Source organism: Carica papaya, chromosome 1, assembly GCF_054855325.1.
Source record: "Carica papaya isolate Zhongbai chromosome 1, ASM5485532v1, whole genome shotgun sequence".
In the NCBI taxonomy this organism is placed as follows: domain Eukaryota; kingdom Viridiplantae; phylum Streptophyta; class Magnoliopsida; order Brassicales; family Caricaceae; genus Carica; species Carica papaya.
Window position 1 is genome coordinate 22,349,781 of NC_142309.1, and position 18,205 is coordinate 22,367,985.

At 34.7% G+C, this 18,205-nt stretch overlaps 2 protein-coding genes across 4 annotated transcripts; both read right to left on the reverse strand.

Moving 5' to 3' along the window:
* Positions 1–255: 255 nt before the first annotated feature.
* Positions 256–2,939, reverse strand: LOC110818784 (Mitochondrial import inner membrane translocase subunit Tim17/Tim22/Tim23 family protein). Its single transcript, XM_022047776.2, has 4 exons — positions 2,655–2,939; positions 2,252–2,365; positions 976–1,080; positions 256–729 (listed from the first exon to the last, which is right to left on the reverse strand). The coding sequence occupies exons 1-4, from the start codon at positions 2,788–2,790 to the stop codon at positions 488–490; spliced, it is 597 nt and encodes a 198-aa protein (XP_021903468.1). The 5' UTR covers positions 2,791–2,939; the 3' UTR covers positions 256–487.
* Positions 2,940–4,428: 1,489 nt separating this feature from the next.
* Positions 4,429–12,680, reverse strand: LOC110818824 (Integrase-type DNA-binding superfamily protein). 3 transcript variants are annotated; one of them, XM_088221516.1, is made up of 8 exons: positions 12,036–12,208; positions 11,251–11,375; positions 10,570–10,635; positions 10,197–10,327; positions 6,681–6,765; positions 6,168–6,348; positions 5,085–5,206; positions 4,429–4,833 (listed from the first exon to the last, which is right to left on the reverse strand). In XM_088221516.1, exons 3-8 carry the CDS (start codon positions 10,610–10,612, stop codon positions 4,697–4,699), a joined length of 699 nt encoding a protein of 232 aa, XP_088077642.1. In that variant the 5' UTR covers positions 10,613–10,635; positions 11,251–11,375; positions 12,036–12,208; the 3' UTR covers positions 4,429–4,696. The 3 variants fall into 3 exon arrangements, with proteins under 3 accessions (XP_088077642.1, XP_088077643.1, XP_088077641.1); XM_088221517.1 differs by lacking the exons at positions 11,251–11,375; positions 12,036–12,208 and adding an exon at positions 12,535–12,680; XM_088221515.1 differs by lacking the exon at positions 11,251–11,375.
* Positions 12,681–18,205: the final 5,525 nt, after the last annotated feature.

Sequence of the window (18,205 nt, forward strand, 5' to 3'; positions counted from 1 at the left end):
CTCTGCTGTATATTTTCAGTTCTTACTTCAAAGTTCTGAAACAACAGAATTTCTGGAGATAGCACATGATATGATATAACATGATCTTCCAAGAACAAACTCGAAAATGGAAATGAAAAATTCCTGGCAAGTACAAACTCTCAACAAATCCTCTTACATACATTTCAAGCATTTCAATTAAACATTCTTCAGGACATATTGATGAATTGCATGAAACATATTTCAAGATCAAATAGAATGAAAAGGCACAAGGGATACGAAGCTGTAGATATTTGACGAGATCATAATTACACAGCACAGAATTGCTGGAAGTAATTTAAAACATCAAGAATAAGAACCCAGAGATTAGTGTATGCTTCCATTCCCATGACAGTGAGCTGACCAAACTAATGCTGTTATTGAAATATTGTGTAAAATTTTTCAGAAAACAAAAATAAAAATTTTATAAGCATAAAACTTAAGATGCATGTAGAAACTGCTATCATTGTCAAGATTCCTCCTTGCTCAGGTTTCTAAATGCTCTTTCTGGATAGAGTTTCTGTTCTCGAGCTTTCTTAGCTGCAAGGGCTTCCTCATCTAGCACTTGTATCGGGGACCAGTTTGGCAACTTAAACCAGTCACCATCTTGGAAGTTCCTTAATACAGGTTTTAGCCTCAGAATTGCAAAATCTACGGCTGTACCCACAACAGCAAACATGACTGAGTACCGGTAGGCACCAAGTCGACCTCCTAAAAATGCCAAAGAAGAAGACAATTCAACTACAAGTCAGATGGGAAACTCAGCAAATGAAAATGAGGAGCAGATTGTGTAACAGTTGAGTATAAGATCTTTTTTATTATAACCACCTATTAGCAAATACCTAAATGGAGTTTTTGCATATCAACAGGGCAAAAAAATCTTAACACTAAAAATGGTCTTCAGATCAACAGGTTCTAATAGAAAATCGTGTAAGAGATAGATTTATGAAACTTAACCTTGAAGACGGCCTAGTATAGCACCAGTACCAAAGCCCCCAATTGCAGAATTTAGTAGATCATCATGCTCTGACTTTCGAGTTACTCGTACAAATTCCCGAGCCCCTGTCAAATATAAAAAATCATTACAACCCTAAACATATTAGTTGCTAGAAATATGGAGGATTAAACCAATTACAGAATCAATTATCAGTAGCATCTATCATGGTTAGTTTCTATGCCTAGCATTCTCCTTAAAAGAACCAGGCAAATGATGGAAAAGAGGCTCTGGATCGATGCTTGATTCTTGAATTTGAATAGCATTACAAACAGGCTAGTACATTTGTTATCTCATTTTGTTTCTTTAACCAAAAAAAAAAGTACCAGTGAAAGTGGATAATTCAACAAAAGTAAAGAAGTCAGGTTAACTATTCAATCAAATGATATTGAAAACGATTGCATCCCCTCAACTTTGTTAAGTCCCTAAATGAAATGGAGGATTCCTTCAAACAACAATGAGCTGGACACCATTTAAACACCAAGCATTTTTCCTATCTCCTTCCGGAACAAGTGGGCTATAAAACTGGAAGGTCATAATGATATATTACTTTATGTTGGTAAAGAAGCTCATGAAGGTTGAACAAACCACAACTAGTGGAAGACAGATCTTGTCTTTCAAGATAGGAAGAAGGATGTCTATGATTGCTGAAATAAATGTCAAGTACTTTAGGTAGAGTGATGAGAAGTAAATAGTTATGCAGCAATCAAAGCCTTTTTCATAAAATTATTTTTTATAAGAAACAAATATATAAAGATAACAAAGTAACTGAATGGAATAAAAAAAATAAACTTTCTGAATCAACATTCAAAAATTTAGAGAAGGAATAAGAAAAAGACGCTCATCTTTTTTCTAGTTTAAATTCGTTTATTGAGATTCTACTTTTTATGTTACAAAACAGATTAATTTTTTTTTTTTGAAATAATACAAAACAGATTGAATTAAAACAAAATAGCCAACACTGCTTATAAAGCAGTAAACATCCAAACACACTCTAGATACTCAACAAGGAGTTGGAAAAGCTTTTGTCAAAGCAATCAAAAGAAACATATAGCATATAGCAATAACCTGTTCAACCCTTCGCAAAATAGATTATTAGTGCAATCCAACCTCAGTAGAACATGTCAAAAAGGAAACATAAATCAATCAATAAAGAAGACAATAAATAGATTATCCGAGATAATTACAAACAGCACATGATCTACGAGCTACTATTGAACAAAAGAATGAAGAAATTACCGCAATAGCAACCAGTAACAATGGTGAAATTAGCAGCGTAAGTAGCAGAGATATTAGCAAGACCATGAGCTTTCCGGTACTTAGATATTAATCCAACGCCTCCACCAGCAATCCCTGTCCAACAAAACCAGCATCCGAACTCTTCGTCAACATCCAGAAAAGAATTCTTTATACCCCATATTTGGTCAAACATTGTATGAACAATCAAGTGGTAATATAATTATTTAGCTATATTGAGTATCTTCTCTATGAAAAAACCAAGACACAACCTAGAGCCCCAATATGTAATTTACTCATTTTGTTTCAGTTTCCAAACAAGTAGATAAAGCGGAAGATTATAACAAAAAATCAAATACAGGAGAGAGAGAGAGAGAGAGAGAGAGAGAGAGAGGAAGATGAATACCTGCAAGTAGAGTAGGGGTCAGAATACGCTCCTGCCAGTTCTCAGAGAACGACGGTGCTGGTCGTGGTTGCGGCGGTTGCGGAGATGGAGATGATGTGCCTTCTCCGTCTAGGGTTTTCCGATCGCTTGATCCCATTTTGGTTCTCGCTGATTCCACGCGGCCAAGATCGAGGCAGAATTTGAATCAAGATCAGCACGGTGACGAACAGAATGCCGGGTATACAGTTGTCGTGAAACACCGAGAGGCGAGAGGTTAGAGCTCCTTCGAGTGCTGTCACAAGATGACGTCAGTATGCTCCGAAAGATATAAAGTTGTTGTTATAATTAGATTTTAAACATTTTTGTCACAATTTAATTCTTAAAACTTATAAAGTTATTTTGATTTATGATGTTTTTAAACAATTATAAAAATCTGGATAAAATTTGAAATTTTTTTTGTTTTATCTATATTTTAATTTTAATAAAATTTAAAAATTATAACATGAAAAATTTAATCTTAATAAATAATTAACTTATTTTATTTAACAACATATCTGATAATAATATGAGTTAAAAAGTATATATATAATTATTATGATTTATTTTTTAATTCATAATGAAAATATTGTTATTCAAAGAATAGAAAAAATTATTATTTCTATAAAGAATTTTAGTAAAAAAATTATATTTAGGAAAATTATAAATTTGAAGATAAAATTAGAATTAAAAAAACTTGACTAAGTTAGAACATAATTATTTACCCTATAAAATTTTAAGCATTCTCCGAATAAATTTTAAATTAACATAAAAATTGATTTGCAAATAATATTTCTTTCTATAATAATATTTTTTTTGGTAACCTGATTTATTTGTAATTTAAAAAAGTTAAACTTATATAGAATTAAAACAGAAAATATCAAATTCTATAGATTTTTATGACAATGGGCATCAATTATTTTAAATTTACGTGAAATTTTATAATACTTTAAATATTTATTATTTTTTACATAATTTACACATTTTCTCAATTAAATCAATTTTATGAGTATATTACGAAATTAGCCTTACAAGAGAAAACAAGGCTTTGCCTCTTTTGGTTCTGGCCTCGTAAACAGAATGTCATGGCCGACAATATGGCAAAATGGGCTGCAGAAACTCATTTTTTAAGGGCCTCTTAGACTACGCTGATACTTTTTCACAACACGTTGGCAATTACATACTTTTCTAAAAATAATAATTTATTTCTATAAATTAAAATATTTTTAAAACTATTTATTAATTGAATATAACCTTTTGTTACTGTTACTTCTCTTTCAATTTTTTTTTTTTAATAAATAAACCAAACATAATTACTTTTCTTTTTTTTTTTTAATATTATGATCAAATGACTCATGGTTCATACATATTTGATATTTATTTTATATGTTAATTTATTATACCGAGATAAAGTAAATCAAAATGCAATTACAAACAAAGATCAAGATTTTGTTGTAATTTATTTAAAAAATATATTTAAAATAATTTGTAAATATAAATATAAATATATTTTTTTTATTTCTATATTCTTTTCAAAAAATTTATTATCAAAGCAGATAAATTAGTAAATGTTAATGTCCAAAAAATGAAGTATGTACAAATTATTCACTAGTGAATGGTCAATACTTTTCACTATTTTTTCTCAAAATGTAAACTCAGAGCCACATACTATGCACCTCTTGGTGCATACAACTGAGAAAAAAATATATATAAGATAGCAATCATCTGCAGAGAGAAATTATTAGATGAACCCAACACATAAACCAGAATAGTAAAGGTTAACTTTGAAAGGCCTCCAAAGAAGCTCGAAGTTGATGAGTCCAATAATTAGGTTCTTCCTTTATTGAGTTCAAACTAAAAAAGATATCGTTACTAAAAAGACTAAAGTTCTACCATGATTGCCCTAATAGGGGCCCGTGTAAATCGAAAATCGAAGGACTGTGTAGAAAAAAATTTGCAGGTCTAGTGGCAACAATTTAACTATTACTACCATCATTATTCAGCTTTGATAGGAAATAATAGGTCATTTAAGAGGTTGAGGATTCCGGTTCCATCTCTTCCGAAGCCGATGAGCCATCTACGCTGTTCTTACTGTCCCATTCGCCATTCTGCAATGGGTGCTCAGTCCTCTGCTGTGCTCCTGAACCAACCCTTCTCTTGTATTCTGCAATCAATGTCAAGAGCAAATTATGAAGGTTACTAAGAGTTTCTAATGCATCAAGTCTCTAATAGTTCAGTCTTTAAACCATTCAAAAAGATTAAAGGAAAATATACAAATAATCAATTTATAGATTCTTAGTCTAAAATCCTCTAAAGGCATTTGCCTTGGAGGCATGCTTGAACTTTTTGCTTATTAGTCTGAATTTAACATATTCTCAGGCAACACATTGAATGGAAATCCAGAGAGAAAGTTACTTTTGTTGGTGATTGCACGGCGAGTCATTGTCAAGAATTCATCCCAATTAAATTTCCTCAGTTCTTGCTTCTCCTCCTCGGAGAGCTCAAAATTTGGCTCTCTCCCGCACATGAAAGCAGCCCTGTGAAGATACCAAATGCATCAGAGTTTAAATATATATAATCAACCGACCAAGATCTCAAATTTGTACAAAGGTTATGATAACAAATTTTGTTGGATTTACCATCAGAATTATTTCAAGTCTCCTTTCCTACAAGTTTACGCTTATATTTCATGGAAGTGCCGCGTAGACCACTACTTCCATGCTTATAAAAGTGGACAACACAACAGAAGTGAACCCTCTGATTTTAGGAAATCCAAGAGCATTATGGAACAGCAGCAAGAAGTAAATTTTGTTTTTCTTTTCCATAAAACAGCTAAGGATCAAAAATCATTACTTTCATAAATTTATATACATATAATAAAATAAAGTTTATATACATATATATATATGTTAAGCTCAAGTTAAGCTCATGCACATATTTAATACGCGAATCTTATCACAAAATTAAACTTCACGTAAGTGGGTAATTTTCCAGCTTGGCTTCCCTCTTAACCTTACTCATTACTGCCATTTAATATTGTACATAATATTATAAAGGCCTTTATCTTTAAAATCAAACCTAAAAATTAGTAACAGCCAACTCTGAGTAGACAAGTTTTTTGGTCTTGATTGCAACCCAAAAGGGAAAAAGATGGTTATTAGCAAAAACAGTAATACTCATAAAAACAGTACAACATGAGCTAGGTCACCGTTAAGTTGTATTGGCATCCAGCAACAGCGAAAACTTCTAAATCCTATTTTATTAACATCAAGCACCAAAAGCCTATGAAATTATGTTCTATACAACAACTAGCCAACCCTAGTATCATTTGTAATACCAGCCTTTATTTGGATATTTCATAAGAGTATCAATGCTTTCACACAAAGTCAATGAAAGCATGGAAATTCTATAGAATACTCATTACTTAAATTCAGTTAGATTTTTGCAAGCTGCAACTAACAATTGCCATCATAAACAGGGTGAAGTTCAAACTACTACCTGTCATATAGGCGTGCAGCCTCTTCCTGGGAACCAACGGTACCCAAGTGAATTTGTTTTTTGTCAACCTTTATTGCCGCCTGCCATTTCATGTTCTTGAAATAGACACCTCTCATTAAACATGGTTCCTGATTCTGGACCTGCTTCCTTCTATGACGCTTTCTGCGTTTGATTGGTGGCCCTACAAGTGGATCAATCATACTGTAAGATTAGTCAAGATACCCTAAAAAATAATTATATAAGTTTTCCATTTCCTATCAACAAAATGCCTGCAATAGCATGACAAAGGTTCTAAAATAAGATAAGACTGTTTCCTTTTCCCTTTTTCTTATCAATAACCCATATCTCTTTTTATGTAAATTCCAGTAGTAGGTCCATATGAGATAATCTTTCCACCATATAAAAATAGAAATTAAAAAAAAAAAAAGAAAACAGTCAATACACAAAATCCTGCAATGGAAATTAATTTGAGCCTCTGGTTAATAAGAAGTTGATGTTTAACAAGTTACAGACCTGCAAAATTTTCATTTTCCTGATCTTTTGGTAGGCTGGAACCAGAAAATTTTGATGATCCAGGTCCTACCTTGGCAACAGTTGTCTGCAGACCATCATAAAATAGTAAACAACATGGAATAATGGATAGTATATGTAGAAACAAATGTTAGTTACTCGATGTCTGCTCCTAAGGTGAATACTTAAGAACTTTATATTATCTGTTGATCAGACTCCCAGTAAATCAATTTTTGGAAATCAGGAAATTATAATTATGCATATTGAATGCCATAAATATTCAACCAAACAATATAATATTGCTTAATATTTAGCCTTGACTATAATTTTTAAATTGATCTCTGGCTTTTACAAACCCAACCAAATCGCTCATTAGTCCAACCAAACTGCTCAAAACAAATCACCACTATTTGGTGGAAACCTCTGTTTCAAAAACCAAAAGACTTAAATCAAGTGTTGAATTAAGCTCGTAACTGGTTGCTCTTTGCAGCCTGCATGGTCTCTGATCTCTGCTGCACAACATGGAGGCCTCCTCATCAAATTTTTTAGCTTTTCTTAGTTATCTTCTGCTCTCTTGCACCAGAATCTTGGATGTGTTATAGTATGAAACACCCAGAAATAGTAACTATAAAATATATGTAGACCTTTCTAAGAATTCCATCTTACCTTATCTTTCTCGTAAATATGGCAATATTATATAAAGGGATTAACGCTAGTGCTTTATAGAGAGAGCCCTAGTTTTATGACAAGTTACATGTGACTTAATTTTGTAATATTCTTAGTTCCTAATCAGTCTTGTCTCTGATCATCATCAACTAAAGCCAAAAATGGGTAGGTTAGAGGAGAAAATGAGAGGCTAAAGAATTTTTTGGGAAAGTGGTTACCAATCAAGAAATGCATTTCTAAGGACTGGTAGTTATTAAGCTTGGTAACCACAAAAGGAAGTGAAGAAAAAACAGAGATTCAAATATCAGCAAATGGAACAGGAACACGAAATCTAAGGAAATAGAGGTCTAGACTTTATTAGGTTTTCATATTCAATAGAAACAGATCAAAAGAATTCAAGTGAAGAAAACAGCTTTGGAGACTTGAAGGAAGAGAAGTCAATTGAAAAATGGCCACTAAGCAAAATCAAATAGGCTAAGAGAAGCAGAGATGACAAACATTTGCTGCAGACCTGCCTGAAGAAAGCTAGAGTTTCAATCAGAGTAAGATTGATATCCCTACGTAGAACACATGTTTATCCAGATATATTTCCTCTACGCATAATTGGCACTCAACTTATATTAAGCATGTAGGACCACGATAAAGAACAAGCGGGTAAGATCCGTGAGTCTCTTGGATAACTCTGTAGCCATGTAATTTTTTCTTTGGTGACATGGTACTTAAGTGGTGACTTCTGCCAACTTTAACAAAATAATTAACAGAAGGACTATAGTGATCAGAACAAAAAAGTTAAAAGTCAAAGATCATTTTGAAAATCAATATAAAAATGAAAGACTAAATATGGAATTAATACAACAGAACAGACAAATTAACTACAGATAGTTGATCTGCCAAGTCCAAAGACAGTGCCATACCTTTTGGAGTTAGCAACCAATTCTCTATGCCTTCATTCCAGCCAATCAAGAATCCAAACAATTTTTTTACACTCAAAAAAGAAAAAGAAAAAGCCAAACAGAACTTTTTCAGCAAGAGTGGATGCCCCAGTCTACAATTGACAGGACAATCCATCTACGATAACTTAACAGAAGCATGGCACCTAGAATTTTGTATCCTTGCTGAATGAATAACTTCACCACCTTTGGTTTAAAGGTCGAGATAGATACAATTGCCCAAGTACAGTTATAGAAGCTCGTAAATAATTTCTAAAAGAGTGTTTGGCTCACTTTATAATGTATTAGCTTATAAACTCTTCAATTATGCATAAGCTAATAAAGCTTTCTCATAAATAAGTTGTTAAAATTTTAGATAATCGAGCTTATATATTAATTTATTTACATGACTAGCAAAAATAGTTTGCAAGCCATTAGTTCTATCGAAGGACATGAGGAATGTGATAGATTGTCCAGGGACAGTAAAACTGCTAATCATCATTTTAATCTCGTATTCGGTTAATATCAGCATTATTAACAGATTTTAGAAGATCTCTAAAATAAAAGCAAACACCAACAACTTTATAAATATGGTGTTGCAAGAGCTTATAAGCTATCCAAGTTATAAACTCTCTATTATTTATAAATATGTAATAAAATTTAAAATGCTTATAACTCATGTTGACCAAAAATTAAGTTCAGTCAAATACCCTCTAGATTTTTCTTGTTATTTAAAAATGAATGAAATTTCACCAATAAAATATCCTGTAGATACACAGACACATTACATTTTTATGTGCTTCCAAACATCTAGGCTTACATGGAAACCAATTAAACGAGTATAAAAGGATAAATGTAGCATAAATGTCAGAAGGTCCTCTTGTGGGCAAGGCAATGAAATTCCTCATCATAATATCCATCCTACATCTTCAGCCATTAGTTAAATTGAGGAGGATAGGGGTGTTTGGAATCTGGAAAAAATGGTAGATTTTCAGTTGAGTCCTATTACGGTCATTTAACTAGAACAGATCATGTATGGCTTATAAATTTCCCCATGAGGCAGATATGGAAAGCTAAAGTGCTACCAAGAGTTGTGTTTTTGCATGGGAAGCTTGCTAGGAGTGTATATTGACTATCGATAAATTACAAGCAAGAGGGCTCTTCATTCCCAACGGATGCTATATGTGTATGAAAGCAGAAGAATCGTGCGACCAGTCCTCTGGCTTTTGAGCTTTGGAATATTATATATGACCTTCTTGGTATCAACTGGGTATGTCAGGGACTGTTAGGGTGGAATTATGGGCTTCGGATGGTGTACAGTTAGATAGTAAATTGATTAAATTGATTCCACTGACCATTTTTTGGGTTCTTTGAAAATAGAGAAATTGTAAAACTTTTGAGGGTAAAGAAGTTGAATTGCATAGAATGAGAGATAGATAGATGCATTATTTTAGGTCTATTTTGCTAAAATATGACATTATTAGTGATGAGAATTTTAAAAATATCATTGACACACTAACTACTTTATAAAGCTTTTGTAATTGGTGGTACCCCTGTTTTTTGGTACCTTGTTAATATATATTCTTTACACTTTTTATTTCAAAAAAAAAATCATCCTACATCTTATGTATAGCATACACGTACTAGATATCATAATTGGAAAATAACAAGTAGGCATATAGCAGTATATAAATCTTAGATGGCATCCATTTTAGTGTGTTAAACTCCTATTTATTAACAAAGTGAGAGACATGACATAAGTATACTAAGGAAGATGTGCACTTCAATTTAAAGAAACAACCATGAATGGAAACTGCTCCTTTAGATCCCATATCATAGACAATAGAATAAAAACTATTTAGATAACCTCAGAGCAGACTTCCTAGATTTGTTAAATATAGAAGAAATGGGGATCAATTCTTACCTCCTCCTTCAGGTTGACATCCTCTAATGGCATGGGATGCACACTAACTGGATTGGCATTCTGGCTTGAATTTTCAAGAGCCAAGCCATTGTCAGAAGACTTGGGAAGTGGAGTTACGAAAGAATCTTTCCCTACAAAAGCCAAGTAAAAGAAAAGATAATGTAATTCAAGCAAAAAAAAAACGAAATGAACCCACTAAAATACATTCTAAATATTTTGACTTCAACAAATAATCCTAACAGGAGAAAGATTTGCACAAGATAAGAACATAACATAGTCATGCTACTGAATATAAGCAGAAAACACCTAATTAGAGCTAATTAGGCTGAGCAACAACTCAAATGTAGAAAAGAAAAACTTCACTAATGTTTACCGGAGCAAAGTCCCAAGAGCCTGCGCCTCCTTAAGCTCACCATAGTGAATTACGATCTTCCTATCACTGCATAATAGTCTTTTTAGTGGGCCTTAAGATCTAACACAGCACTCTCGGATCACAAAATATACAACAATTTTACAAGCAAGATGGAACTTCATATGGAACCAACTTGTAAGTCAAAATCACAAAAATAGTAATTGAAATTATCAAAATGACACTTCAAGTTATTGGAGAAACCATGTTACAAGTACAAAATCTAGAAGAACAAAGAGAAATCAAGTAAATACAGGAAAATACAGCAAAATATAAAATACCAGGCAGTGGATACTGCTTTTATTACTACACAGCAAAATAGAAAGAATAGGGAAAAATCAACAAAGGCAACAATTTAACTCTTCCAGCTAATCTGAATGAAGGCACAAACAAGCTTTGGAAGCCCTTTTAAGTTCAATGCAAGTATAAGCCTTAAAAGACCTCTGTTCAGATCATAAATTTTACAATGCATAAGCAACCATCCAATTAAATATCAAAAAGGCCAATGCTAGTGCAGATACTAGTTCAAATAGAGTTTTAATCATCAAAACTCCAAACAATATTGCAGCTTCTACGGTCCAGAAAACAACTATGTACAGACAGTTAGCAGAAAGACCAGCACTGGTTATCATCTTAACTACTTACCCAGTGAAATTCGGAGTCGATACTAAGAAGCCACATTCATAATCATGGCTGTCCCTCAACCCAAGCTAAGAAGCGAATATCTCAATCCTCACTCCACACCAGAAAAGCAATGACCAGCAAGTCAACTAATTAAAAATTGACCTCAAAATTAGGGTATAATTACTTCGGATTCAAAAAACACTTTACCAAACTAAGTCAAACGACACTGCATTGGATATTCAGCCATATGAGCCAGTCATGGACGGGATCGAGTGGAAATAAACTAAGTAGAAGATAACCCAAAGCTTTGCACCATATATTTTCACCATCCCATTTGTTTTCTTAAGCCATTGACTCAGTTTGAAATTTCAATCAATTATGGACACGGGAACCCCGGTAGATAAAAAGCTGCTTACTATCACGGTTTAATCTTTAAAAAAACAAAGAAAAAAGATAAATCCTTCATGATTAGCGTAAAGCAAGCACAAAAAGTCATGATTAGAGAGTAAAAAAGGTTGCCAAAGCACATTTTCGAAAAGAATTCCTTGTTTCTGTCCACAGAAGATAAGTCAACCCCACCATCTTACCACCTTTCATGGAGTCACAAACAGTAAACAAAAGGAACCAAGCCCAACCACCAAACAAACTGCAAATACCCCCTTTACCCAAAACCATAGCAATCAAGACAAACCCACATGAACAACAAGAAAAACAACAATCGTTTGAAGCAAAACAAGCACAAAACACTAAACCATTATACAAGAAAGCGAAAAAAAAACAGAGAAAAAGCCATGGCCAGCTTCTACCTTCCAAGGAAAATAGGAGAGAGCAAAGAAATCGAGTCTAAAATCTGGAGAAGAAAGGCAAAGGGATTAGGATTGTGCGGATGGGTAGGTGGTGAATATATGATGTTGTGGCTCAGCAATCTACCACCTTTTGTTTTTATTTCGGTCTTCTCGTTTTTGTTTTTGTTTCGGTCGTCCCGTTTTTATGAGGGTGGCGGTAGTTGCTAATGGTGTAGAGATAGAGAGAGACAGAAAGAGGAAAAAAAAAACTCCATACGCGTGGTAATCGGTCTAATATCTTATTGGACCGGATTAGTGTGGATTAACGAACCGGTATCGTGTTCGGTCCAGCTCTCTCTCGAGCTGAATAAACACGCCGGTCGGGATCCCGATACAAAAAAACGCAGACCCCCAAGGTTTGAGAAATATGTTGAGAGAGGATAAGGCTGATTTACTGAAAGAGGAGCTGGTGTGAAGTCTCGCGAGGTCAAAAAAAAGAAGGAAAGAGGAGGCTACTTACCACTTCAGTAAAAATCTCTAAAAACGTTGAGAAGAGAAGAAGGAAAGAGCGGCTTGCGGTGGCGCCGGCTTACACAAAACGAAGGCGTAGTTGGCATTCCATGTGATCGTGCGTGTCGTCGGGTCAGCCGGGCGTCGGGTGATTCACGCACAGTGCAGGGAGAGAGGAGACATGAAAACTAGAAAGACAAAAATGATTTTATTTTTATTTTTTAATAAAATTTATTTTTTGGATCGTGTTTTTTGGCTGAAGAGAAAGGTTCCGACTTATGGGTTCGGTCGGACTGGACCGTATCGGAAAATGTTTATACATATTACAGACCCGAGACTCGATCCGGTTTACACCGGGTTAGTTTTAATAGGGGATTCAGATAGATTTCCGGCTTTTAAGACCTAATCAAAAAATCTCGTAAACGCAAAATAGAACAAATAAAAGAGTGAGATAATGGTTGAATAACAAGAAAAGGCAAAATAATAACAACTAAGTGATTTAGTTCTTACGATTTTTTTTATGTTTACTTGAGAGTGATATTACCATTTTATTTATTTATTATGAATTATTAATAATTAATTTATAATATTTAAATAAATTATATTAATAATTTAATTTATTAATGTGTCGGTAGTATTATAGTTATTAAATTTTAATAAAATTAATATATTTTTTTATTAATAAATATTTTAAAGTAATCATATTTATTTATTATATAATTTTTTATTTAAATAAATATAAAAATAATTTTTGAAAAAAAATAAGAGATGTCGAAATTCAAAAAATAATATTAAAAAAAAAAAGGAGAGAGAGATGGGGAACCAATGCTGCTGATTTGTACTTCGTCTTTTCCTTTTTGCATTTCCGATTTTGCCCACCCATATCCTTCTTACCATTTTTACCATTTAAGCTTATTATTCTTGCATTATTTTATTATCTCCTCCTTCTCATATCAAAATACTTCAAAATTAAGCTTCTTTCAATTATATTTGAACTCAAAAACTTGTTCTTGCAAAATAAAGTAGTTTCCAATCCACATGTTTTACTTTGTCGTTATTTTAGTTATAGTTTAAGATACCAATTCTAATTTCAACTATTATCTAATGCAACATCAATATGTATTATGATATATTTTTAAATTTTTTATTTTTTTAAATAAAGTAATAATTTTTTAGAAAAAAAAAAATCAACTTTATATCATTGATATAAATAATGTCTAATTCATTTCAGTTGAAAATCATTCACTCCAATAGAAAATACGAATGTATTCATTTTGACAAAACTATGCGGATATAGTTTTAATTTACTATTCATTGTCATATTACTCGTACACAATTTGATTATAAAGAAGTTTAGAATAAACTAATTTTTTTATTTGACACTTAAGTTATAATATTTTGAACTCTCACTCTTTTAATAAATAAAAAACTATAAAACTAACTAATCTTAATTTATTTAGCTGGAACAAAATAATATTTATATAAGATAAAAATTGTCGGACTTACATAAGTCATAGAGCTTTTTATAAAGGCATAACTTGTAAAGGCACAAAATTTAATTGAATAAAAATATTAAATTAATGAAATATCAGCGAAACCAATTGAGAATTTTAGGGTTACATTGTAACGGCCCCGGAAATTTAAAATGGAATGTATATTAAAATTATCAAATGCGGAAGCGAAGTCAAAATTCGATTAATATCTCTTACACTAAAACCAAAAACGTGCTCAAAATATAAAAGATCAAACTAACTAAAAGAGAAATTCGAAAGTAAAGCTATAAATATGACTTTGGAGTCTTTAGGCGTCCCCTATGTCGTCTTCTTGTGGAACGAGCTCGGGAACAATGTCTTCCTGATCTGAAATGATTAAATAAGGAATGAGCTACACTAGCCCAATAAGGACATCACGATATCTCACTGTCACGTAGGTAAAGGTGGGTAGAAAACACGAAAAGACCAATGGAGCATAATTTACAATAAACTCATTTCTCAGTAATAAAACCTTTTACCATTCACTTACCTCGGTGAAATTCATAAAACAATATACGAAAGCAATAACATTATCATCATCATGAAATCATATAAACTGTGTAACATAATACTTATCACGCCCTTGCAATTCAATTATTTCACAATTACTTTTCCTCATTCACCAGCCTACTAGTATCCATGGGGATCCATAGGGGTCCCGCTACCCGTTACCCTTAATACTTGTAATCAGATTTCAGGGCCGTCCCCATACCCCGTCCGGTATGGGCGCCAAAACTGTAAACCTCAATACCCCGTCCGGTATGAGGGTGAAACGAGCCGTCCCCATACCCCGTCCGGTATGGGCGCCAAAACACATAAGATCTCCACACCCCGTCCGGTATGAGAGACCACAATCCCGGTAGGGTCCCCTACGGACCCGGTCCGTCCACCATCTCCCAGCATATCTAGTCAGGCTGACCCCATTACACAATTATCAATTTATACAATCTTCCATTCTTCTTTCCCTCAATCAGCATCGTCAATTCGCATTTAGATAAGCAAACAGTAATTCATGCCAACAGACAACATACAGTATCGGTATTTCAGTCATTCAACCAATAATCAATAAAACAGTAAAATATGCACACGAAACTATAAAATGAAAACATCAAACCTCATACTGCATTTAATACTGAAAATTAGATCAAACAATAACAGACCAACATTGTATCAGACTCGGGCTCCATTGGCAACCTCAATTAATTATACATCTATAAAGTCTCAAAATACTGTTTAATTATTTATTAAGCTTTAATACCGTGATAGAAAATAGGGTGAGGGGTCCTTACTCGTTTCGGGGTCCGAACACGGCTTCACAGTGCGCCTACAGGCTGTCCCTAATTTCCCTGAATTTTTCTCGGGGAACTGAAACGCACTACTGGTACCTGCACGTGTTCCAAAAAAATCCCAAATTAGGCCCAGGGCCCCTTTCGGCCCAAATCGCAACTCTGGCACGGCAACTCCGCCGTGCTCCGGTGACGGCGCCGCCGCTTGCGGCGGCGGTTTGCCTCGGGTTGGCTGTTTTCGGCCGAATTCGGCCACACTCGCATTGGTTCCTGTGATAAAACAACCCTACGGCCCTCGGGGGGCCGAAAATTTACGGAAAACCGAAGCTTACCGGCGACGGTGCTCTCGGGTGCGGCGGCTCTCCGATGAAGTTCGTGTTTTGGTGATTCGGCTCCAATCAACCTGTAGAGAAAAGAATGGTGATCACGGTGATATAAAAATTGCATTAAACGGAGGCCGGGAAGGGCCTCATCGGAGGCAAAAACCGAGAAGGGACGCGGTGGCGCCGCCGGCTTTCGGCCGTGTTTTTCGGCCGTTTGGCCGAGATTTTGGCTCCGATTTGGCCACTGGGGAAATCAGCGTGGAAAAACGAGTCGGAGATATGAAATTTACCTCGATCGGCGGTCGGAAATCCCTCCGGTGCGGCGGCGGGTGGCGGCGGCCGGCTTCTGGTTCGTCTTCTCCGGCGAGCGGCAGGCGGCTAGGGTTTGTGGTCTGGTGTGGGGGTTCTATTTATAACCCTTTGCCCTTTTGATCTCAGCCGTCCATTTTATTTTAATCTGGGCCGTCCGTTTTTGATTAAATCTGGGCCGTCCGATCGCACGCTTGATCTGGGCCGTCCGATTGCGCCTACACAGATCGCCAACGTGGCCCGTTTCGGAACGACGTGGTCTTGCCACGTGGCAGGTCCCGGTTGGCCGGGACTGCTGACCGGGCCTGCTGACGTGGCTTTTTTTTTTCGTCCCCTTTTCCGGGCGCTACATACATTCATTACGCAGTTAAATCAGAATGCCCAATAAAAATACGGGAATGTCCTTCAAATGATATTAAAATAACATAAATATAAATGCAACTAGAAAAGTATAGAGTCGACCTCCATCTCGCAACTCTGAAGAAAAACGAGAGGCAACCTTAGTTGCTAACTTTCTTACTGTTTAGGATCCGAATCTTGGTCATCTTGATCTGAAATGGCTAAATAAGTGAATGAGCTACACTAGTCCAGTACGAATATCAACACTTAACAACTGATACGCAAAACTAAATGTTGATAAAAGTCACAAAATAACCAATAGAGCCATTTTTTCTTTTTAATTAAATTCATTTTGTAACAGCCCCGAAAATTCAAAAGGAAATATATATAATAATTTGAGTGCGGAAGTAAAATAAAATATTATGGTTAATATCTCTTACACAATAACTTAAAAGTATTAAACAATGTTACGAAATAAGTTCTCTAAAAGAAATACGAGAATTAAGAAAAATAAAAAAAATTATAAGATATCTAACATCTACTCGTCGTCTTCTTGTGGATCAGGCTCGGGAACCAGGTCCTCCTGATCTGAAATGGTTAAATAATGAATGAGCTACACTACTCCAGTAAGGACATCACACTAATCACCGTCACAGAAGTAGAGGTTGGTAGAAATCATAAAAATAACCAATGGAGCAGTAGATTTAAACAAATTCATTTAATCAGTAATCAAACCATTTACCGTCCACTTACCGTAGTGAGATTTTATAAAAACAACCTATGAAAACAATAACATTATAAATATCATGAATTCATATATAATATGTAACATAGCACATATAATACTTTTATATTCAAATCATCAAACAAAAATTGCCCCTTTTTATCAGCCTACTAATATCCATGGGGATCCATAGGGGTCTCCGCTACACATGAACCATTCCCCTTAACAAACTTAATTCCAGGGTCGTTCCCATAACTCGTCCAGGATGAGCGCCAAAATAATAAACCTCAATATCCTGTCCGGTATGAGGGTGAAGCAGGCCGTCTCTATACCCCATCTGGTATGAGTGTCAAGACAATAAAGTCTCCATACCCCGTCCGGTATGGGACAACGTTCACGGTAGGGTTTCTTATGAATCCGGTTCGTCCACCATCTCCCAGGATATCTAGTGAGGCTGTCATCTTATCCATTTATCAAATCACACCCCTTTCCTATTTTTCCTTAGTCTTCGTTACCAACTCAAACATGAATACATAAACAAGTAATGTGCATCAAATAAAGCAAGCATATCTTAGATTCCCAAAATCAAACAGTAGTGAAGTAAACCGTGATTCATGCATTCAAAATCACAGAATAAATAAACCAAATACCATAATGCATTTAAAGTGTAAAATAAATCAAACAGGAATTAACAGAGAAATATGTCCAGTTCGGACTCCATTAGCAACCGTAATTAATTATGCATATCTATTTAATTTGTACAAAATACGGTATTATCATTTATTCAAACTTCAATTCTATGATAGAAAATAGGGTGAGGGGTCTTTATCTGATTTGACGCCAAAAACTAGATTTTCACTGCGCCTACGGGCAGTCCTAGGGTTCCTTGAATTTTTTTTTCAAGAACTGAAATGCGCTTACGGTACCTATACATGTCCCAAATAACCCAAAAATCATACCTAGGGCCTACTCGGCCAATTTCAAAATTCTGGCACGGCGGCTCCGCCGTGCTTCGGCGATGGCGCAGCCACGAGCGACGGTGATCTGTCTCGGGTTGGCTATTTTCGGCCGTTTTCGGGTGAATTCAGTCAAATTTGCATAGGTTCCTATGAGAAAACACACTTAAGGCCCTCGGTGGGCCAAAAAAATACAGAAAACCAAAACTTAT

Excerpts from the sequence above, each read along its gene's own strand:
- LOC110818824 (XM_088221517.1), bottom strand. The coding sequence starts at position 10,612 with ATGGTGAGCTTAAGGAGGCGCAGGCTCTTGGGACTTTGCTCCG. Across the intron at positions 6,766-10,196 it reads ATGTCAACCTGAAGGAGGAG|ACAACTGTTGCCAAGGTAGG; the intron begins GTAAGAATTGAT and ends GATGGTCTGCAG. Across the intron at positions 5,207-6,167 it reads GCTGCACGCCTATATGACAG|GGCTGCTTTCATGTGCGGGA; the intron begins GTAGTAGTTTGA and ends GTATCTTCACAG.
- LOC110818784 (XM_022047776.2), bottom strand. The coding sequence starts at position 2,790 with ATGGGATCAAGCGATCGGAAAACCCTAGACGGAGAAGGCACATCATCT. Across the intron at positions 1,081-2,251 it reads TGTTACTGGTTGCTATTGCG|GGGCTCGGGAATTTGTACGA; the intron begins GTAATTTCTTCA and ends TATATTTGACAG. Across the intron at positions 730-975 it reads TATACTAGGCCGTCTTCAAG|GAGGTCGACTTGGTGCCTAC; the intron begins GTTAAGTTTCAT and ends TGGCATTTTTAG.